General features: G+C 41.7%; 1 protein-coding gene across 1 annotated transcript in view; it reads right to left on the reverse strand.

The window, feature by feature from the left end:
- Positions 1–3,413: 3,413 nt before the first annotated feature.
- Positions 3,414–24,562, reverse strand: part of LOC145400283 (A disintegrin and metalloproteinase with thrombospondin motifs like) — an 87,692-nt gene continuing 66,543 nt past the window's right edge. The window contains exons 8-16 of the mRNA XM_080272841.1: positions 24,360–24,502; positions 22,813–22,865; positions 15,367–15,493; positions 15,001–15,165; positions 13,256–13,382; positions 8,407–8,576; positions 6,098–6,196; positions 4,116–4,342; positions 3,414–3,562 (exon numbers count right to left, since the gene is read on the reverse strand). Of these exons, the coding sequence (XP_080128967.1) occupies positions 3,414–3,562; positions 4,116–4,342; positions 6,098–6,196; positions 8,407–8,576; positions 13,256–13,382; positions 15,001–15,165; positions 15,367–15,493; positions 22,813–22,865; positions 24,360–24,502 (1,260 nt within the window). The remainder of the gene's footprint in view (positions 3,563–4,115; positions 4,343–6,097; positions 6,197–8,406; positions 8,577–13,255; positions 13,383–15,000; positions 15,166–15,366; positions 15,494–22,812; positions 22,866–24,359; positions 24,503–24,562) is intronic.

Consider the following 24,562-nt stretch of genomic DNA (forward strand, 5'->3'; position numbering starts at 1 on the left):
GTAAAATAAGGAATGTAAAAGGCATACAAGGGATTACCGAATTTTGAGATGGAAATAAAAAAAAGTAAGGAAGCGGTGTAAGAAAACCTACTAAGCCGACGAGAAACCGGCCCATGGAGACATATTGTAAGTGCTAAGTTTCCAAAACCTCGTTTGTCGCATTTGAACGTGGGACAGCATCAGTGGATAGAAGAGTTGTGACAGGCGGCGCACCTGACAGTCTTGACGTACTGCATGTTTGTTTGCTGCAGGAACATGATGAATGGAGCTGCCGTTTACTGGATGAATTAACTAAGTAACTGTGATACGTGAATGGTGAAAAGTAACTTGACCTCAGCTTCACATTAATGCTCTTCTAGGTTCAGATGTGGTATAGAATGTTGTACACATTCTTCAGCAAGTACACGTTTTTCAGCAAGTTCATGCACACACATATACGAACACCCTCTCTCGCTTCATTATACATAATTTATTTACCAGTAGTATAAAATTCCGCTACATTCATCCACATACATAATACTCGTATAGCATGAGCACAACCACCCTGCCGCTCACTCGCACGTGTGCTAGATTTGTTGTATAAAGCCATTGTAGAAAAATACTTCGCTTACATCGATTTCTTGATGAACATCCAATTAGCATTATTTATAAACTTCCCATTACAAGACGGAGCTGTAATTATGTACAATTTACAGCAGCAGTACAAAGTGGAATATCAACCGTAATGATACTGACAACAGGGATGAGTTTGCGAAGACAGTTTTATAAACAACTCACTCCTAGAGTTGCACTTGAAGCTTGTTTATCTTTCTTCATTTTTATTTTTTTTTACCCATGTTCATGGTTTCTCTAATGAACATGACTGGTGGATCAACTGGGTTAATGAAAACTCAGTCAGTCCAGCTTCCATAATCATGCTGAATACAAAAAAGTCACTTCTTAACCTCAATGAAAACTGGTGGATGAAATACTGAATTATGTGGCATTAGAACGCGACAGTATGGTATCACTTTCCTCACCATTACAAAGTGTAAAAAATAAGTTACTTCTGGTGGGGCGACAGTTAACACGCAATAAATAACGATAACTTGACTAACGAGGTTTCACAGTACATGCTTAAAACATAAACCTACTGATATCAAGAAGACAGAAATATTTATTGCCTAATTAACTCAGTGTCATTAAACAGACGCATTTCAAATATATAAAGGTAATTTGAGGGCTCGGTGTCCCGTGTGTATTCCCTTCAGCCCTATGACGTCACTTACGGTTTACTTTCGCTACTTCTAGACGATTTCCCTCAGCACACAACAAGACTCTAGTGGTGAAGGAGTTTATGAAGGTTGTATCCGATATCTCCACTTCGAAAAAAAATCTCTCCTGAGCTTTGCCTGGAGATAAGGAGAGTATTATATCAAAGACGTCATCGTATTGAGGGGATTACATAGCACCTGTCACCCTCCACATCGTTTGGTCTGGAATTATGACGGTTTTGCAAAATTGCCTCCATACAAGAGCGGCTCGTGTGTTGTCAAAGACTGAGCTGAGTATTATATTTTACTGTCATGTACACAAGGTATTGATAGATTGTTTGATATACTCGTAGTCTCTCATACAGATGGGATGTTTTTTTCTTAATGTCATATTTTCGTCCAGCAGATAATAGTTTTCAGGTCGACGCGTGCGCTTTGCTTTTGTCATTTCAAGTTGAGTATACTTTGAAGCGATATCAGGAAGCACTCGGAACTATCTTGTCCATAAAGATAACCCTCTAATATCTTTGTCAGTGACGTTGGCCTTGATTTATAAAAATGCATATTGTACATAAAATATAAATAACACTGAAATACAGCTATTTGTTCAGGAGTCGTGTCATATTTCAATATTGTAATCATCAGCAACAGCTTTCAGACAGACTAGGTCCCTGAAAACGATGAGCTCAGTCTGATTCTGATAAATGTGACTCGTTGTTTGGACTGCGAATAACAAAGTATTTCGTCAGTTTTCCAGTCCTAACCAAGATATGTAATTGTAGGAACAACAAGAATCGTGGGCAAATTCTGCATCCTACTTTCCTTCTCCTTCCTGTAAAAGAAATTCTTAGTTACGACAGGGAACTGATCAAAAGTTTGGTTGTGAATCTACGTCCAAACTTGTGAGGACACTAAGAAGGCGTGCTGACGAGAAATACAACTGACCTGCAAGCAGCCTGTGTGACGCTTCTTAATTGCTCCGGGGCCAAGCTAGGCTAGGCTCTACCCACACCCTCTACACCCAAGAGCCCAGGAACAACTGAAGAACCGATGGGGCGCCTTAAGCATCCCCAAACTTAAGAACCGAGAAAAAGGGAGCTCATTCATCCTAAGACTCTTACATATAAATATTATAGGTCTAAGTAGTTATTTACAATAAAGTGTCGTTGCCATACTCAACCTTAGAGGAAGCAAAAAGATAAAACTTCAGAGGAATTGCACAGGAGGGCTATCACTTTGCATAGTGACTTTCAGTGTCGATAAAGCTATGATACATTAGAAGAAACTGAGATTTATATATAAAAATCAACAACTATGTACATTAGTCTAGTTCTATGAACTATATTCAGAGGATGATGTTCATGTACACAAACATCTTGGGAAAGACTGGGTGTGGTGGCTGCGTGGTGGGCCAGCACAACACCCGCACACTCCACCAAACTTCACTTTATCTCTCTTCATGGTAGCTGATTTAACTACAGTCTATATGGTATTATAAATAGGCCTACTCGTATAACTGAACTGGAGTCACATATACCATATTGCAGAAAATGGACTTTCGTATGATTTTGGAGACTACAGCATGTACAGAAGAATGTGTAGAGCAGCACTGATGTAGTGGAGTGAGCATGACGGGCGCAGTGTTGTGATGTAACAAAGGACACGGGCGTGGGGGTAGCTACTGTACTGTGCTGTGGCGGCACCGGGCCCTATAGGACGCCACCCCCGTGCCGTCGCCTCGCCAGCAAGCCGCCGCGGCCCGGAGGACCCGGTGCTGCCGCAACCCTTGCCCTGAGACCCCTTGCTTTTTTGACAATTTGGTCTTGGCTCGGGTGATGGGGCTCCACGGATGATGACACTTTCTAACAATTCTCTCGTCTAAAGAACTACACACAGTCGCTGGTATACTCAGTGTAAACTCATAAACCTTTCCGATGAGAAGAGCCACGAAGGTAGGAGAGTCGGGTGCTTTGGCTACCACCACGAAAAGCTGTAGGTGTGAGAACACTGGGCGGGAGCCACAGTGTGTGCAGCCAAAATATACATGGACACCTGGTGCATCAGGGCCACGAGAGAGGGCGGCCTCGGCCTGAAGATGTCCGGGGCCTTAGTGCTGGAGTCTTCACCTGGCGTGGCCGCGGCCAGGCTCTGTCACCACTATTAACGGCCACTGCATAGTTCTTTCTGTGAGCGGCAGCAGTTCTTCTGGATGTAGCGGTGATCACAGTAGCGGGTCCCGTATGAACTTAAGAAGTCCCGGCAGGTGAGGCTGCCTGCTATGTTGGCGATCCTGTCCTCACATTCGCCATCTGAGGGCACAAAAAGTTCTCACAATGCTTCAAACTATAAATATTCCCTTGTGGATTCTACAGTTATAGAGGAAAGTTCAGACTAAATGGGTAAAATAACCAAGAATAATGTATCTATTTACAATTTTTTTTTAAATTATTTGCTAGTCGACGTACAAAATTTATCTTAATACAACATTATACTGTATGGACATAAACCCTAACGCACTTAATAGAGGCTTGCCCTTGTTGCTCTCCTACATTTTTTTTTTTTTTCGACTGGTAGTCTAGAGAGGTACGGTGCTCAGCTCGGATGTGGCCCATGGAGTGTGCTTTCGAGGATCAGTTTGGATTTACTGGTCACGTAATGTCGCTCAGGCAAGAGCAACACTTTTGCCTTTAGTGTTTGGACCAAGTATCCTAGTCTCCGTCCGAGCCTAAGGTCCTAACCGGACAATGCTGGACTAGATGATGAATGAATGATAAATTTAATATGCACTTACATTCGGTTACGAACATAGTGTCCTTTAATTGACGATGTTACTGGTATATTAGTAATGATAATTAAACTTACCAGCCGGCTTTACTGGATCTTTGTATGTCTTCTTGATATCCTTGGGTGGTGACTGTGTGGTGGTTCTGAAAGGTGTGGTGAGTCTGGTTGTGGTCCTGGCTGTGGTGGTGGTGGTGGTGGTGGTGGTGGTGCTGGTGGTGGTGGTGGGGGTGGTCCTGCCCGTGGTGGAGGGGGTCCCAGAGCCTCGGTTCCATCCGTTCCTATCCCACCTGTCCCACCAGCTTGACCTAAGGCAACAAAGATGCTTGAGCTTTATGAAAATTACTTTCAAACTGAAACAAGCCACCACCACCATCATCAACATCATAGCAATCATCATCATATCAGTTGCCTATTTCCCGTTTATAAAATGAAGTGTGTCGCACCCATAAATAGGTGCAATAACTTAAGTACAATAGAGGGCCCACAAACTTGGAACCACACATTCATTCACTTATCATACAAGGTTTTAAAATCCCTGGCTCTGCTTCTCAGTAAAACCATCAACAGCTGTCTTTCCACTCAAATTTGCTTCACAAACGCCTGTAGGATACGGACAATCCTTGGACTACCAGGTTATATATATATATATATATATATATATATATATATATATATATATATATATATATATATATATATATATATATATATATAAATGTAACCTTTGTCGTCTACATCCCCTATTCTCCATACATAGTTCATCCCTAAATTTCTGATCGCCTTTCGCATATTAATTCTTCTTCTTGCAAAAACAAATCCTAATTACGAGTGGCAGTTAACCATAAATTTGTGAATCCCAGTCTTGGTGTGTTGTGTGCAGTCTGTCAAAATGTATTGGTACACGCGTCATGCTCACACACACCACGAAGCCAGTCAGGAGACAGGACGTGTGTGCTGGGCATTCCCCAGGTTCTGTCCTCCCCACTTACTATTTATTAATCAGCCCATACACCACTGACCGGGCTAATGTATGGCTCGGCCTGCACTATATGTGCATGGAATCTTTCAACAACGAACGCGTCATGCTAAACAAGTTGACACCACCGACCATGCTTATTGAAAAATGTCCGATGCTTATATCCCACGTTGGACGGGGAAGCCTTCACGTGGTGGCACCATTACCGATAGTTATATAAACATTCCCGACTTCCTCTCTATCCCCCGAAAGAGGGATGGTGGACTGCAGGAGAACGGAAATTTCAATGTGGTCCACCGGGTTTGCATTCAGACGAGCCTGGTGCCACAAGAACGGCATCAGGCACCTCCCATAAGTAAGCCTTCTATCATGAAAATAAAATACATCGGTTTCCTGTGACATTTCCTAGAGTAGCTAGTACTACAGCCATATGATAATAGATTAACCTTCTAGGGACATCACGAGTAATACTGGTCGCTTAGGCAAACATCAGACTTGTACGTGATATTGCTGGATCGTGTGTAGAATAGCAACAAAACAAACAAACAAACAAAAAAAAAAAGGTATCTGACAGAGTTGGGTCAACGACTTCCGAAATTATAAGCTTAGCTTTTGATACAATGGTCTTTAAAAATTAAATAAGCATATGAGTCCTTGAATGAAGCTATTTGTTTATTTAAAGTGTACTCGTAAGAAACATCACTGCAGATCAGCATACGTCACTGTCATTAGAGCAGAACAACACACGTCCCTTCATCTATATTGTTTCAAACACAGTATGCACTGATATTTTTTCTGGCACCTGTACACGATCAAGACAGTATCTGTGCATACATTACGTCTGACACCGTAGACGATGGATACTGCCAAGTGTTCTTCATTTCTATCCCCACAAAAGTAATCCCGCCTTCTTAAGGATGCACTCTACCGTTTACAGTTGCTTTTTCTACTTTACCCGTTACTGGTGTTGTCATTATATCCATGTTCAGAAGAAAAAAAAACATACATCACGCGCTGTATTGACCATTCCGGATATCATCGAACCCCTTATGTGTAATACTTTTCTTTATCATGGGTACAGTACCTGGTGGTGGTGGTGACGGGACGGGGGGTGGTGGAGGAGGGCGGGTCGGTGTAAACAGGCTTGATCTGGGTGGACTGGAAGATGAAGTGCTCCCCGGATCTGAAAAATGAAACTTTATTAGTTACCGGTAACTAATGACTATACGATAATGAATATGTGATGGATAATTAGATAAAAAAAAAAATAGGCAACGCTACGCTGTTGCAACTCTCCATCTGACCAAGCACATACACCCCCCTCCATGCACACCTAACCAAGCGCAGAACGGCCCTCACCCCCACCCCCCCAGTGTGACAAAGAGACATTAAAACTTAAAAATTTCAGTAGTTTATCCATGGTAATAATGAAATTTTGAGCAGATTTGATGGAATTATGACGTGTGTGTTTTTTTTCATTTAGGCAGCCATTTTTTATTATTTCAGAATAAGTAGTCATGAAACGTCATATATATGTAGATATTCATATAATCATTTATCATGTACAATTTCTGCCTCCTAGGTGTAACAGTTGCAAAGTTTTAATAGAAAATACATTAATCAGTTTTTTGTATTTTTGCAGTTTCATAACATTATATAATCTCACGGCATTCTAACTGCCAAAAGGCGCCAGGAGGCATATTAACACATATTCCTGGAGATTTTGAAGCCTGTACCTGTATTGGTTGCTGAGTCCTAGCCCGGAAACGAAAAATTATTATTTTTTATTTTAATTTTTCATTATTAAAAAAAAAAAAAACTACTTAAGACACAACATTCTGCCTATCACAAGGCACCAGTTCACTGTAAGACACATAACTTTGTGAAATTTCATGACTGTAGTGAATACTCCCTGAGTTCTGGCCCGGAAACGACATCTCTATGTCCAGCCAGCCCCCTTGCCGCCCACCTCTACGGACGGACACCTTTTGATCCCAGTGATAACAACACCCTCCTCTGACTTTGTCAGGTGGAGGGTAAATAGAGTGGGAGATGAATGGACAATTCTGTGGGTTGACGAAGACAAAGTGTTCCTTGGATCTGATCAAAATGACTACTGAATTCTGTGGTACACTGACCTCCGTACAACACTGGTACATGATATATATAAAAATTTTCAGTGATTAAATCTTACTTTAATTCCAACATGGTCAGACCTTTCTTCTATGAAGTCGAAAGTGAAACACAAAATGGGTGGTTGGACGGAAAGGAAAGCACAGAAATCTTTTTCCTTACATACTGAACGCTGCAACTCTCTTCCCTCCCATTTCCTCCTTTTCTCCTGCACATAAACCTGCTGCTCCCATCTCAATTATCTACACCTTTCCCTCCGCATTATCCCGCCATTTACAAACGCACGGGCTCCCTACCTGTTCATACTTGAGGAGAATCCAGTCGGGCCAAAACTTGTATTTCCTCGGTAAACAACTTTTCAAAGTATGAGTCCAGCTCAGGCATCAGTATTGTTATTATAATGAGGCAGGCCAGTGGAGTCAATGCCTTATTTAAGAGCACAACATCCATGGAGTTCATGTTGTTTGAAAATGAATGTTAAGCTAAGGATAATGCAAATAAGCATTAAACCCATGCGGACTGTGATTTTGCTTTTGCGAGTGAAAAAGGTAGAGATTTAGAGTCAAGTATGAAAGAACACAGTTGTTGCCAATGCTTTTAGGATGCATAACAATGCTGTTTTTGTTCATGTTTCTAATAATACCCTGCTCAACGGGAAGATAGCCAAATAATATAAATGAAACAAATTTAAAGAAATAGGATATTTTAGTATATGTGTAGGCAAAATATATCCTAATCTCAATCTAAGTAAGGGAACTTTTCATGAAAATCTTGTAATAACAGTGTCTGTGTTGAGATCTCTGCTAGCCATTGATATTGCTTGGGACTAGGACATAGTTTTTACCTGACAGTAATCTCGAATTCGATTTCGAGATCAGTGGATCTGGCCTTCCCAGGAGTCTGTGTATTTAAGTGGTATCTTGTAAATAAACATATGGTATTTGTTTCCTCCTAATACCTTTTCGCACAGCAGTACCGGTATAGCTGGGGACATGAATTTAAGTTCATTTGAGATTCAGTAAATGTCTATCTGTATGTCTATCTATCTATCTATTTATCTATCTGTATTTTTATTTCTTTTGTTTCGTACCTGTCATTATTTCTACTTGTCGACTGAGGATGACGACGAGAGTATGAGAGAGGGATGACGAGGAAGAGAATAAGGTGATGATGGGAATGACAGGTAGTTATAGCAAGAAACAAAATGAGACAACGATGATGAGAGCAAGAGAGAGAGTGTGTTCTTCTGCTGCGTCTCACCTGTTGATGTCAAAGTCAGAGATGGAGTTGCCGTTATCGTAGACACACCTCCCGTTGCTACAGATCTTGCCGTTGCCACAGTCGGATCCTTCTGCGGCGGGGCGGTAGGACACGCAGTAGCCACTGGAGGAGTCGAAGCAGAAAAGCTGAGCGCAGACACGATCATCTTTCTGTAGGGGGATGGAGGGGGAGGTAGAGTGAGGGGGAGGCAGAGTGAGGGGGAGGTGTGAAGAGTAAGGAGGTAAACAGAGGCAGAGGGAAGAAGAAAGGAAAAGTGAGAGAGAGGTGCGAAAAGCGAGAGAGGGTGGGAACGGTGTCAGGGAAGTGAGAAGAGCGAGAACGATGGAGTCAATTTGAGAGGGTGGTGGGAAGGGATAAGATTAGAGGACCATCGGGGGAGAAAGATGGAAATGACGAGAGGGATTTATGAGGATGATGGATGGTGACTCGGGGACAGAGAAAGGTAGGGTGAAGGGGAGACATAATGAGAGAAAGACTGGGAGGTGAGGATTATTCGAAAGACCGAGGGAAAAGGCAGGGAGACAGACAAACTGCATAGAAAGGAGACACAGTGAGAAAGCGGTAGGATGAGGATGGGTAAAAAAAGGGTTAGGGAGAGAAGGTGGGGATGAAGGAGGGGGCAAAATGATTGAAGTAGGCAGGATGGGAGAGAGAGAGAGAGAGAAAGAGAGAGAGAGAGAGAGAGAGAGAGGCACGGTGAGAGAAGTAGGGACGTGGGAAGCGAGGAAGGTACAGAAAGTCTGGGTGAGAGGGTGGGAGTTAGAACACTGTGTATATGGGTATTATGAATTAGTTCTCTCTCTCTCTCTCTCTCTCAGAAAGGATGCGTGGTAGGTGGTAAGAGACACGGCGGGCAGGCAGACAACTGAGGGTGGTGAGGTGATGTGGATGGTAAGGAAGTGTGGGTGGTGAGGCAGTGTGGATGGTGAGGCCAGTGTGGGTGGTGAGGCAGTGTGGATGGTGAGGCAATGTGGGTGGTGAGGCAGTGTGGGTGGTGAGGCAGTGTGGATGGTGAGGCAGTGTGGGTGGTGAGGTGATGTGGATGGTAAGGCAGTGTGGGTGGTGAGGCAGTGTGGGTGGTGAGGCAGTGTAGGTGGTTAGACAGTGTGGGTGGTGAGGCAATGTAGGTGGTGAGACAGTGTGGGTGGTGAGGCAGTGTGGTTGGTGAAATGGTGAGAGTGGTGAGGCAGTGTGGGTGGTGAGGCAGTGTGGGTGGTGAGGCAGTGTGGATGGTGAGGCAGTGTGGGTTGTGAGACAGTGTTGGTGGTAAGGCGGTGTGGGCAGTGAGGTGGTGTGGGTGGTGAGGCAGTGTGGGTGGTGAAGCAGTGTGGGAGGTGGGGCGCTGTGGGTGGTGAGGCAATGTGGGTGGTGAGGCAGTGTGGGTGGTGAGGCAGTGTGGGTGGTGAGGCAGTGTGGGTGGTGAGGCAGTGTGGACGGTGAGGTGGTGAGGGTGGTGAGGCCGTGTGGGTGGTGAGTGGGTGATGAGCTGATGCAGATGATGAGGCAGTGTTTGGTGAGGCGGTGGTGAGACGGTGAGGGTGGTGAGGTGGTGAGGGTGGCGAGACAGAAAGAGTGGTTATGCAGATGTGAGACATTAAGGATGGTGAGGCAGGGAGAAGTGGAAGAGGTGGAGTAAGTAAAATAACGGGACAAGGAGACCTGCAAAGTGAGGAAGGGAAGGCGTAAAAAAAAGTTGCACAAAGCTGGGTGGAAGCTGCAGAAAGACTTTGCACTGAGAGTAAAAAGGTACGGTTGCCATACTTGGACAGTCAAAATACCGGACGCCTCCGCTGAAAGCCATGCTCCCCCCCTCCCAACACAAACTTTGGGCTTTTGGCATTATGAAACCTTTGTGTGTATATATATATATATATATATATATATATATATATATATATATATATATATATATATATATATATATATATATAGTGTATATACATAAGTGCTACTGTACTGCATCCATCCATCCATTCATACATGGTCCATAATCCTGACATTTAAGATGAGTGACCAGCCTCACTCATCGCTGAGTGGCATTACGTGAGCAATAAGCCCCAACCATCCCTTGGATATAAACCTGCACAGGCTCAGTCCGACTGAAGCGTCTTCTTTAATCTTTTTATAATATATTGGAAAGCAGGCAAAGTACAGAATTGGCAAGATTATGACTGTAAAATGCAACAACGTCTTAAATGCAGGATAAGATCATAAGAATAACAAATGCTAGAGTGTAAAAATGAAAACTAAGCCAATAATTGTGTGCAGTTACCATTTATTTTATGACTATAACAGCAATAAGTGTGAAAAAAAAAAAATCGTGGCTGAACAAGAGGAGAAGGCAGGACATTTTAGCTAGCTGCTAGCACTAAATCAGCTAAGTTGGCAACACTTAGGCTACCAGCTGACGAAAACAACGAAAGTCTCTCTCTCTCTCTCTCTCTCTCTCTCTCTCTCTCTCGTCATTACAGCGTTTAATAGTATATTAAATTTTTCGAGAAAAAGTGATGGAAGCTGAAATTCCGGACTTTTGGAGAATTTCTAAAATTCCCTCTGGACGAAGATTTTGACACCTAAATGCAGGACATGTCCGAGAAAATCCGTACGTATGGCAACCCTATAAAGAGGCAGGGTGGCTTGTGATGCAGAGTGTGATGAAAGGTATGCATGGGAGGAAGTGCACGTCAAAGCAGGGGAATAAGAAACTACAGAAAGATTTGTAGGGTTTTTTTAAAGAGATGACAGAGGCAGGATGGCTTCTGATGTAGAGGGTGAGGAGGGGAGTAAGTGAGAGAATGTGAACATTAAAGCGATGGAAAAAGGAATCGCAGAAATCGGCACTGAGGGGAGTCAAAAGTGTCCCAATAGGGTTGTGATAAGTACTGACAAAAGCCACTGCAAAGCATTTATTTACAAGCGAATATACACTATGAAATCGTAAGATAGCTGCCAGTAATAAGGTGGCCATGTGTATTGACAAAGAATGATCAGTATTATAAACTAAATAATTTTAAGGCTGCCAATTTTTCAAAGTAATTATCTTGCGAATGTAAGTTACTACTTTATCTAATAGCTGTAAACAATTAAAACTCTTCTATATACATATGAAAATGTTGATGGTCTGTAAAAAAAGAGTTTAGGGAACGTAGAAACGTGGAGAAATTGAAGGTATAAACAAAACAAAAGAAAGTCGCTGGAAGGCTCCTTGGTTTTGTCTGGAAGGGCAGATATTAGTCAGTATGAGAAGAAATATTGGCCGCATCACTAAAACTAAGTGCGCTAAGGTGTAAGCAAGACCTTAATTGCTGATGATTATGTATAGAACACCTGTTACTGTAAAAATTATGTGATCAGCTGAATCCTACACCGCAGAATGTAGGTTGCAACGGTACACAAAGATCAAACATATTCTGTCATCAGCATATGTTCCAGAAATCATCGTAACAAAAAATAAGAGCTTGCCTCTGCCTTAGTGTTCTCATCTTAAATAATGCGGGATGAAGAGATAAAAGGCTGTTATTGTAGCCAGACGAGCACAGTGAGAAAGAATAAGATATGGATGATAAGGAAATAACAAGGAAATGACGTGATGAAGAGAAAAACGATAATGATGGAAAATATCAAGTGAAGAGTTATGGAACAAAGTCGTACAATGAGAAAAGCAAAGGCGACGAAAAGGAATGGAATGGAAGTCTCACCTGACAGATAAGAACCGAGTGGTAGTGAAAACAGAGATTGCTGTAGGATAATGTTGAAAGAAAACAGTGGGATTTTGATGATTGGAGTGAGACAGATGTTGTATATTATATAATTATATATATAAATATCTATATTTATATATATATATATATATATCTATATATATATATATATATATATATATATACAGAGAGAGAGAGAGAGAGAGAGAGAGAGAGAGAGAGAGAGAGAGAGAGAGAGAGAGGAAGGAGGGGAAACAATTAAAATTAGAAACACTCCGTGGGAAGGCGTGGAAAAGAATGAATCGATGATGAGTGAAGTAGGGAGTAAGGTGGAGGAAAAGTAAAGACAATGATAATGGAAAGCAAAGGGGTGATGAGGAAGAAAATTAAAAGATGGCGGGAGAAACAGCAATAAATGATGAAAAAAAGAATGAAACTTAGGGACAAGTTGTGGGAAAGCGAGAAAAAAAAAAATTATCAGAGGAACAGAAGGAGATAAAAATGATAAGAAAACGATGATGATGAGGAAGTAATGAGAGGGGTAACAAAGGGGAACAGTGAAATGTTGTTGTGGATAAGAATGAAATAAGTGATGAGGTAAACATGGAGAGGGACAACGATATGAAGAATTAAACGGTTATGAGAAACGTAGAAGGTACTAAGGAAAAGAAGAGTTGAAAGAAAATGAGAGCGTTGACGGAGAGAAGAAATGAAACAGTTATTTGAATAAGAGGCTGAGGAAGACAAAACGAGGAATGACTTGAGAAGGATGAGACGATAAGAAGGCAGAGATGAATGGCCAGGAAAATATGAGACAACGATGAGGAAAAGAAAGAAATTACGAGAAGAATGAGATGATGATCAGAAAGAAAGAGGAATGACGTGAAAAAAATGAGATGACTGAAAACGAAAAAACAGAAGACAGAGTAGGAATGCAGGAGTCGTAAAGCGAAGGTCGTAATGTTGGGGCCATAAGGTTGGGATCGTTTGGCAGGGGTCGTGAGGCTGAGGTAGTAAGGCTGAGGAAACTGTCAAGAGTCAGTCTCGGGGCGTGGTGGTAGTGGTGGTGGTGGTGGTGGTCGTTGTTGGGTCGTCTCGTCGTTGGGTCGGGGCGGCTATGTACTCACGAAACAGGCCGAGGTGCCGCGGTCCTTCTTGCACTGGGCGTCAAGGGAGAGCAGCTTCCCCGGCAGCACCCTGGGTAGAGACTCGTCCTCGTGGGGCAGGTTGTACAGGCACGTCGCTGTGTCCCCGCTGTCACCATTAGGAAACCAAAGTTAAACAGGCCTCACATTACACATTGCAAACTGTTCTGGTAAAAAAGAAGTCCCAATTCACTCTATTCGGGTGCAGAGTCCCCAGGCTAGGCTGGCATGTCTCTATGTCGCCGCTGTCACCATTAAGAAAGCAAAGTTATTCCATTGAGGTTGGGGACGTCCTTTTCATTTTATTCTTGCCATCTCCTAACGATTTCATTCAGTTATGGAGCCTCTTACAAGTGAATGGGTTAGATATAGCCCTTCAGTATAAGAGATCTTTCCTAAGCTGAATAAAAGCGACTGGCAGCAGAGGGAATAAACTTAAATGGATGTCACCCAAATGCAAGAGGTTAAACAATTTTCAGACGGCATAATACAAAGTATTCTGATTAAAGAAATAAAATTACCCCTCTCGAGGTACAGGGTTCCCAGACAGGGCTACTGTAATCATATTCTTAAGGGTAGTTGACCAGCCTAAATCTCTTATAGGCATTGCAAGATCGAAAAACCTCCTGTCACCTCTTGGGGATCGAATTTATACAAAGCCATCACTCCGACTGGAGCGTTGAAACCATTGGACCACCAGGCGCCAAACTGTTTTGTACATTTTTTTTTTTTTTTTTTTTCCGCTCAAGTTTTGACGTTCCTTGCTACCCATACTCAGCTACATGCGTTGAATTTCGATAATTATATAATTCAGAGGAGCTAACAGACAGTGAACACAACACTTGCAAACCTCTGTGACTGTTCCATTAATACCCTGGTGCACAGTAGGTTCAGAAAGAACACAAAATCGCAGTTTTGTTTCCTGAGAGAACATGCAGCGTCGAAGCAGTTCCAACTCTGTGTGCATGTAGCTGGGTATGAGTAGGGAGGAATTTTTGACAATGAGTGTACACCACAAGCCCCACTTTATGTACAGTAATCTTTATGAGTGGAAAGGAAATATGGCGTGAGAGTCTACGCTAGCGAGAGATTTCACCTCCACCACGTCACAGTGTTCTGGGCAGAGGTTCACAAAACAACTCACGATCATTTTCCTCTCGCAATATTTGTTTTCAGGAAGAACGAAACACTTGGGATGATGCTTCACTCTTCTTGTCCCTCCTGCCAAAACAAGTATTAATTGCGACAGGGACTTCATCGTGAGTTCGCTTGTGAATCAACGTTCTGAAGGCCATCACTATACTTACGGTTACTGTATTGGTAATTTAGGAAAAACGAGGAAATGGAGGAGCCATCAGACGCTTTCGTTCCTGTGACTGGTGATTAGTTTGATACATTAATGCTTGGCAGATAATTAAGTACATGAATAAACATATACAAAATGACTATTTAATGAATAGCATTATATGCTATTATCCGCGGAGTTCAAAAGTCAGTGTTTTTATTCTCGACAGGATACTAGGTGCTTTTCGTTAACAAAGATGTTTGTTTGATACTGAAAACCTGTCATTACCAATATTCTCAGCTGCGGCGTGGCAAAGATGATTATTAGGAAAAATGGTTTTTGCTACGTAATAAACCTCATAAAACAGGGAGAGTAAATGTGACATATAAAATGTGCCAGAGTTTCTATCAAGATATATGCATCTTTATTGTACGAGACTTACTTGAGGAAATGATGGAACTGCTCTACGGAACACGAGGACCAGCGGAAGCCCTTTTCTGTGTGCCTGAGGTCGCTCATAATGTAGCCGTCCTCCCAGCGGCACCGGCGGGCACCTGGACCGCCAAGATAGGAAGGCGGTGGTGACCCATCGTGCACAGCGCCCAGCCTGCAGAGGGGTCACACAGGTCAACACAGGCCACCACCAACACCACTTCACAAGACACAAATCTTACAGAAGTATTTCCATGACTGGTGAATACTACTGATACTTCGGGTAGATTAAGAAGTCACCTCAGTGTTCTCTCTCTCTATCTCTCTGTATGTACTCGTTTGTATGTATGTATGTATGTACTGTATATGGTCTTACAAGTGTCCAGCCTCATGTGCGGCGACGATGATGCCGGAGAAACCGCCAGTGTCCTCCACGATGGCTACAGAGTTCACCTTCTGCAGCCGCTTGTTAACCACGCAGGCGCCTCCGACGTACGCAAAGCCTGGCGGGACGCGGCACAGTCAGACAACACTCAAAACACTCTTTAAAAGTATTTGCTGCCTTGTTGCAAGTCGTGGCGCCCAAAACTGTATTTACTCAGAAACATTTAGTCAGATAATTATATTTTGACGAGAGAGTCTTGGCTGACTAACAATGCTGGGAAAGCAATGGCTGAAAATTGTCAAAACGGGGAATTTCCACTGTTGACAAAATGGGATTGGAATCAAAACAGGTGGTAGACATAGGCAGCACCCGATGGTTAGCACTAAGACAATGCCACAAAACAGCAAATTTACTAAACATAAAAAAAAAAATAATCATTAGCCTGCTGAGAACTTATCATCGTAAGCAGTAAGTTATATAATTATTTTCCAGACTTAGATGCTTTCTTAAAGAAGTGGTAATTATGAATCCAAAATCAATTATTAACTTCTAATTATCAAATGCAAGTTCTCAGCGACTATACATCACAAACGGCTGAATTATAAAAACAGTTGAGGAAGCTTTTATAAACAAATTTACTTTCAAAAAAGACATTTATATCTAGCGGGAAATGATCCAACATTTGGAGGGGTTTATTCTTGTCAAATTATCTATAGGAAGGGCATAGGTGACGCTTCCTAATGACTGATAGCAAGCGGTGGGTACAAGGGAAGTTTATACATTTCCTGAATACACCTGAACTTCTTGCACAGGTTTTAATTAGGCGGAATTTCTCAGTGACTCAACAACTATGGAACTAAATCTCACTCAGACTAGTTCTACAATTTAATATTTTTATTCAGCTGCGGGGAAAAACCTGAAGAGTATAATTCATTTCTTACTAGGCCCTTCACAGATATTTAAAGAAAAACTATCAGTCTGTGAGCTGATGACATTTCGTTTTTTCTTTCTTTCAGAATAATTATACATGGTTTTTGAAGTGTTTCACTAAAATATGAGACTGGGTTAGTCATGAGCTCACGTCACTGAAATTTAGATGAAAGAAACAGAGCCAGTAGAAAGTTTGCACATAAATTGACAAAGGAAAAAAAAAAAAGGGGGGGGGGCTTGTACTTAGCAAGAAGACTTATATAACAACAAAAAATAGTAAAAGTGTGTATAGAGTGGTGTTGGTGGTAAGTGGAGCCTCCCAGTGTGGGTTGCTGTGTGTGTGTGTGGCATGCAACATTCAACTTACAACAGCCCACCCGTAAGCATGCAACACACCGAACATGGCAGGGAGCAAAGGGTAATGAAAGGACAAGACATACTTCCACTATATCACATACACAGGTGGCTGGGTTAATAGTGTAAAAATAACGGCTCTTACAGTGAACTACATCTGTTTCGCATTTTATAATTAAACATCACTTTACTGCTAAAAAGACAGCTGTATGCAAATATCCAGAATACACGATTAAAATACGGTAAAACGGGTACATCATTGTATATTTATAATTCCATGACAAATTTATGTTTCGAAGTATGATGAGGCACAAGAAATCAGACAGATCTCGAAAACATTTAGTCTGTATTCGTTTTAAATAATCCCCACAAGCGGCTGAAAACACTGCAGCAAATGTATAATGAAAGATAACATGCATTACTAAATTAAATGCTCATTACACAACACAAGGCACAGAGATATTTCTTACTGATATACCGAACAATGAATAGGGATTTATATAGTTATTTCACCTTCTAAACTTATGCTGGGAAGGCGAAACAGCTGACAAAGATTAAAAATTATTGGCCTGACTGATTTGAACGGTGAGCATTACATCAGCTTGTAACTTTCACTACGATAAAATTGTGACGGACAGGACAAAGAAGACTTACACATTAAGAGACAAAGTAGAGGAAGAGATTGAACAGAACATCAGTAAAGTTCAATAAAGATTCGTAACATGCATAACAGGTGAATGAAGATATAAGGAACACAGAGAGACGAGCAAGAGAAAGATTCAGTCACCAAAATAAACGTACACACCCACACAAAAAAACTGCGAAAACACACACACACACACAGTCTCTGAAATTATATTGTAGTTCCATATCATTCACACTATATGCAGGATTATCTTCGCACACACTATTAACCAGTCTCTTAAACTTGTGCAGATCACGACACAAAAATGGGGTCACTCACAGACGTATGGAATCCACACCTAGATCCACATACTCACAGGTACCGACTCATAAACGGGCACACTTATCAAAACAAGATCTGACTGAACGTTAGTTAGGTCCTTGTTCTCGTTTGGTTAGAAGGCTTCCTAATACTTTTTTTTTTTTTTTTTTTAGCAGTTTAGTTCGCATATTACACCTTAGTATTCTCCCGCATGTTATTTATGTCATTTTAATATTAACATAGTTTTCATAAATAACAAACAAGAAAATATTAATGTCATATACAGAAATAAACTGGTAATAAAGGCGTACTAGGAAGCTTTATAACTTGAGGAAGATAGGACCTGTAAAGCACTCACCACTGTGACTGCACACTGCACACCCTTCCTTCCCCCAGCCTCTCTCACACCCTACCCAACTGAACTCTTGACATTTTTTTTTAGCATCATCAGTGGCTCCTTCAATTGTATGACTGTCAATGAAAAATTACGAATACTTTACAACTCCGACCACAATATTTTATGGGTACCTAATATAAACAAGTTTTATTTACCAGTGAAAGTTATATACAATTACAGTATACATAAGAAAGAAACTTTCGGTGAAGTGCTGAGATACAAAGAAATCAAACATCCTGTGCTTTTAGAAAAAAAATAAATGTTCTAGTGAAGTCATTTGCATTTGCACTAACGGCTGTATTATTAACCGAGCGTGGGAAGCCGTAAGCAAGCCCTTAATTTTTGACGATCATTCCTGGCAACCTCGTAACTGTTAGATGTGATCATGCTGCATAACACATCACAGAATGTTGTCAGCAGTGATACTAAAAGATCAGACATGTTCTATCATCATCAAGTGCTTCAAAAACTATCGTCGAATAGTAAGGGACTCTCACACCTTCACGCACTTAGTTTTACTTTATGATTTCATAGTATTTACCGGTCACTAACTGCTTTTACTACTGACGCAGCCAATCACATATGAATGTTTCTAAAACGTTTATAAGACACTTAATATGGCAAAATTATAGCATGGAATATAAATGTTAGGCCACATGACTTCCATTTTGAAATCTGACATCAGCGATTTCACACAATTTCTTTAACACTAATCAAGAGCTCCGTCGGGTAGGATTTGGGGAAGGCTGGATTGGGTGGGAGCAGCTGCATCTGCTTACCTGTGGGCCAATAGTTGCGGCGATGATTCCACCTCCAGCGAGTGGCTAGAACTGGCGACCTTGCGCTACAGATCAACCCTTCTCTCGGCTACTGAGAGATGGTTGTGTGAGATAAAACTATGCTGCGTTTTAAATATAACTAAATGTCGTGTCTGGTACTTACTCGGATTATTCGCTAGACACAGAGGTAATTCCAAAACTACCTAAGAAATGGGCTTTGGAGAAGCATCTCTCTGATTCACCAGTTTTCTGCTAAGAGTCATCTGTCTGAGGCGACAACCACCTCAGATTCACACATACACACAACTCAGACACACAGGCAAGTCGGGTATGGGGCAAATTAAGAAGTCAAAGGAGGGGTACATAGGGAAGTCAGGCAATGGGAAGTCAGATGAGCGGCACATAAGGGGCACAGTGGGAAGACAGGTAACTGGAGCATAAGGGAGCTAAGTGAGGAGCACGTCGATAATGAAGTCAGGTAAGGGACAAACAGTACAAGTCAGGTAAGAGGAAGTCAGGCACGAAAACACCTCAGGCACATCATTATGGAAGTCAAGTAGGAGACATACAGGTCAGGTAAGATGAAGTCAGACACAAAACAGGTCTTGTGCACAAACACAGAGTCAGGCAGAGGAGGTCAATCAAGTTGTGAATGTACAATCAGGGACAAAAGTTCGAGTAATATTTCATCTCCCACTACTTCTTACCATCCTCTGCTGGCTTGGTATATACATCTGCCTATAATGTAAGTGAAGCTCTCTGATATGATGCATTAAGAAGGAAAGTGACAAATATGCTCTAATTGCGAAGTAGACGCAATGAAATAGTAGTTGAACTTTTGTCCTGATCGTACCAAAGTCAGACCATGTGCAGGACAGAGACGAGTCAGACATAAGACTGCCACAGGTCAAGAAAGAGAGCCAGGTTCAAGATGGCTGACCCAATAGTAAGGTGTCAAAAGGTCAGAACTGAGTCACGTCAAGAAGTGATACTTAGAGGGATGATGAGGATTATGATGATGTTGCGGTGTGTGTGTGTGTGTGTGTGTGTTGTGGTGGTGGTGGTGTGGTAGTGGTATAGGTATGAATTAACTGTGGTAGCGGTACAGGTAAGAATTAACTGCTGTGGCGATTGTGTGAATGTGGTGATGGTGGTATAGGTATGAATTAATAGTTGTGGTGGTGGTGTTAATGTGGTGGTGGTGGTGGTATGGGTATAAGTTATATGTTCTTGTGGTGGTGTGGGTGTGTATTAAGTGTTGTGGTGTAGTGTGCGCATGACTGTGGTAAATGAGTGTGGTGGAGGAAAATAATGAGTGTGATGGTGGAGAATCTGTGGTAAGCAGTACATTAATGAATGGTGTGGTGTGGTGTTGATGGTGGTGGATGGTGTGGTATCGATATAATGCGTATGTAGTTATGGTGGAGGTGGTGGTGAACGGTTGTGATGAGTGATATGGTAGTGGTGATGGTGGGTGGTGAAGGTGTGAATGGTGTATGTGTTGAGTGACAGGCATCATAAGCGGTAATTGTTTTAGATGTCGTCATATTGTTTAGAGGTTGGACAAAAATGAAGCATAACTTTAAAATATGAAGAGTTTTACCTTAGAATGTGGAGCGTTTATATCAAATTAAAATGTGGATAGTTTATATAATGTTAGTTACAATGATAGTGAGGTGCAGGTGTTGGTGGTGACGGTGTGACATGATGTATTATCTTATCGAAGGAAACTTCCAACACCTCTTCCTTCACCAGTTTAGCCTATGACACGCTCTTATTACATGACACACTATCATGTGACACACAGTTATGAGACACTAATAGCCTCCAGTCTGTTAAATATGAAAAATACCTTAGTATCAGAGAGGTAAAAGTAACATACGAGAGAATATGAGGGAACAATATGTAAAACAAATGGCTAAGGAAGAGGTGTTAAAGAGGTTCGAGTACCCATGAGAATACGCTCCTGTATGTACGAGTATAAGACTATGTAATACAAAAGATACTGGTTCATATTCTAAGTAGATTTGGAGCTTTCGCAACACATCTTTCTCAGGGATTTATTTTGCACATTACACAACAATATTTTCTTGCATGTGTGTAGACACTGTTAGGGTGTAATATGCAAAATAAACTGCCAAGGATGAGGTGCTACGAAGCCTCCTGTGCCACTTATGAATGTCAAAACTTTCAGTATGACGTCTCTTTTATTATTTTGTTGCCACCTAAATGTGATTTTATGTACTGTTTAAAGTCTCTCGTACTGAGCAAGTTAAAAAACATTTCCATTAACCCTTTCAGTACGATTACGTCGTTTTTATATTATTTTTGCTTGTTCCGAAAAATTTCAATTGCTCAGGTAATACCTCTCGTGCTGGAGTATGAGGTTGATTTTATGATTAGCAACTGTTATAAATGTACTGAATTTGGCGGATTGTCAGTCTACTTTGTATTTCATTTTCCTACTTCTGAATACTTTCCACCTCTTTTTAATAGTGGGAATAGGATTAGAGTGAAGATGGTGATGATGGTGATGGTGGGTGATATCTACCGGGTGGGTGCCGGGTGAGTGCAGGTGTGGTGGCACAGGTGTGGGATGACCTTACGTCTAGGGTGGTGAGGTGAGATGAAACCCTTATAACTGCCACATTCATACCCTCTAACGTTTTCCACGTAACTAATTAATGAATAATGCATTGGTTTTACAGTTAGTTATCGCTGTCATTGTATATATATATATATATATATATATATATATATATATATATATATATATATATATATATATATATATATATATATATATAAAACAGTAACAGGGCCATATTATGGGCCATATTCTACATAGCCTGGGAAGCTTCGTAACACCCCTTTCTTAGCGATATATTTTGCATAACAGGCAAATAATCGACATTCTCTTGCGATGTAATTATATTTTTCTTAACATTGTTATAGTCTGTATCAATGCTATGCAGTAGGATATTGAGGTGCAATGTGCAGAACGAATTGCTAAGGATAAGGTATTTTAAAAATTTCCGAAGCCTGTTAGAATGGGCCCGTAAGGTATTTTTCTTAACATCGTTATAGTCTGTATCAATGCTATGCAGTAGGATATTGAAGTGCAATGTGCAGAATGAATTGCTAAGGAAAAGGTATTTTAAAAATTTCCGAAGCCTGTTAGAATGGGCCCGTAAGTTTTGTGGCAGTTATAATGATGGTGATAATGGCGATGGTGTGGCTGGGGCGAGTCACTCTAACATACCTGCCGTCCCCCTGTTGCAAACCCCCCCACTGAATGCGCGTCTACACATGTCTAATCTGCAATGGAAAAAGTCAGGTTTGGTTTAGTTCAGCTTGCAGTTATATGACTGTGGTCGTCAGTTATGTAGACGACGGCTGTTGGCAACACTGACATTAGTGGTGACGTCACGAGCTATGGCGGTGCTGTTTCTAGGATATTATGGCGCAGCTGTTGAGAGACACATTATGAGGCGCCTGTCTGCCAGTGTACCCAGATCCTGTCTCCCGGGTGATCACAAGCAAGTTTGTGAGTTCCACAGGCCACATCTGAGGCGTGATGTTGTGGCTGGTGCAGTGACCCGTAATTCCAGGCGGCGTAGGTTTCGTACCACTTTCCCCTGGCGACATTTTTCTACATTACACCTTAATTATCCCTTGTATGTTATTTATGTCGCTTTAATACCGACACTGTTTTGTATCAGTGACATACAAGAGGATATTGAGGTCCGATGTACCAAATTAGTCGCTTAGGAAAATATGCTACGAAATCTCTAGAGCCACTCAGAATGCGACACAATGGCGTCAACGTGTCGTCTCCTGCCTCACTTACCTCGGCCACTCTCTTGCCCTCTGTGGCCTCACACCGCCGCCATGGGGCCACCACTATACTACACCCAGCCTGTGTGTACCAAAACCATAGCCCAACAAGTGTCCTCCACCGTACACATGTAAAAGCATACAATTTGTGTACATGTGTGTACGTGTGCTCATTTGGTTGCGAGTAACCTTACCAGCCGTGCCCGTGGTGCATCGTCCACTCTTTCGTCGACGACACAAATCGTACCTGGACGGGTATTAATGAGGTACACAAGTTTAGATAAGAAGAGGCAGAGGAGCATGTCCTCCCGCAGAGCCTGGGTCAGGCTGCAGCAGCCGGCCCCGGCCGCCTCAGGCCACGAATTTCTAACTTATAACAGCACCTAGACAGGTCCTTACAAATACACTGATATAAACTTCCTACCGAACACAGACTACACACATGATTTTAGTTCTGACAAATTTATCATTAAGCATACGTAAATTTAAAAAATTTGCCTGACTGAAATGGCAGCACCTCATCAGGATTTCATGTCAGGTGTGATCAAGAATTCAAAACGCTGACCGTGTGATTAGCATGAAGGTATTTGTTGATACAAGTTGCAAGCATCGGGTGTACGGAATACCAATCAGACCACCCGTTATCAAATACTGCTGGAATATCTGTCCACATCTGTACCCAGGTGGTGTGTGTGTGTGTGTGTGTGTGTGTGTGTGTGTGTGTGTGTGTGTGTGTGTGTGTGTGTGTGTGTGTGTGTACTAGCTGGATGTGACAGGAATAAAAAATTTTAATCTTATTTTATGCGAGAATGTGGAAATCGTGTTTTGTCGTCATTAGAATTACGTAATACTGTCATTCAGTTCACTTTCGTATCAGAAATCTGTTTCATATAAAAACATAGTAAGTATTTCAAAGCACTGCCAATCAGTTAGGATATATATATATATATATACGAACAATAATCCATTACTAAACCTTATAGATTAAGTAGTTAGCATTTTTGTATTTTGATCGGAACGAATGAAAAATTACAACTATATTAGTTAAATTCAGCTATGGAAAGGCATGATATCATAACCTATCGTTATATTGCCCTAGAGTAGTTAAATGCAGAGAATTGGACGATTTAGCATATTCTCCTACAACAGAAATAACTCTACCTGGAACATTCAAAGACTATTACCTCAGTTAGGCCAGGGACGTCTTATTTCTTGTCATCTACGGACGACTTTATTCAGCTTAAGACAGACTCTTCCAACTGGAGCGATTACCTATAGCATTAACCAACTCCATCAATACGAAAGACCTTTCCAAAAATTGAATAAGATCGTCTGGTTGCACCAAAATCAACAAAAAATGACGTCACCCGGATTCCAGGAGCTAAGAGCGCATTTCCAACAATGTTTCTGAAATACTGTACTCGTCTGGCACATAAAGAACAAGTGTCTCTCTATCTGGCTAGCTTTTACTTACGTGCCTCGTTCTGTTCCTCTCTCCCCCATTCCTTTCTCCCACTCTCTTTCCTCCTTTATTTCCCCACTATCTCTTTCACATCCTTCTCATTGTTTCCTCTCCCACTTTTTATTTTACATTTTTAACCCTCGCCACATCTATGTTCCTTCTCACACATTACTTCCCCTCTCTCCATTTTTAACTCTCCCCACATCTTCTTTTCTTCTTACACATTTACTTCCCCCCTCTCCTCTCTCTCTCTCTCTCTCTCTCTCCTCAGGTACGCACTTCGTAATAGCGACGGCGATATCGTATGTTGGCAGTCGTCGCTCTTGGTACAGGTATTTGCCCATGTCGGTGAGTGCACTGGCAGAGTCGATAGCGTCGCGGCCCACACGGTTCTTCTCCAGGTAGGGCATGGCGTCACGGCTCTGTGGGGGCGTAAGTGTGGGACGTAAGTGGGAGTGTAAGTGTGGGACGTAAGTGGGAGC

This window comes from Coenobita brevimanus, chromosome 51 (assembly GCF_032717465.1).
Source record: "Coenobita brevimanus isolate Jiangsu-jjx chromosome 51, ASM3271746v2, whole genome shotgun sequence".
Classification (NCBI taxonomy): domain Eukaryota; kingdom Metazoa; phylum Arthropoda; class Malacostraca; order Decapoda; family Coenobitidae; genus Coenobita; species Coenobita brevimanus.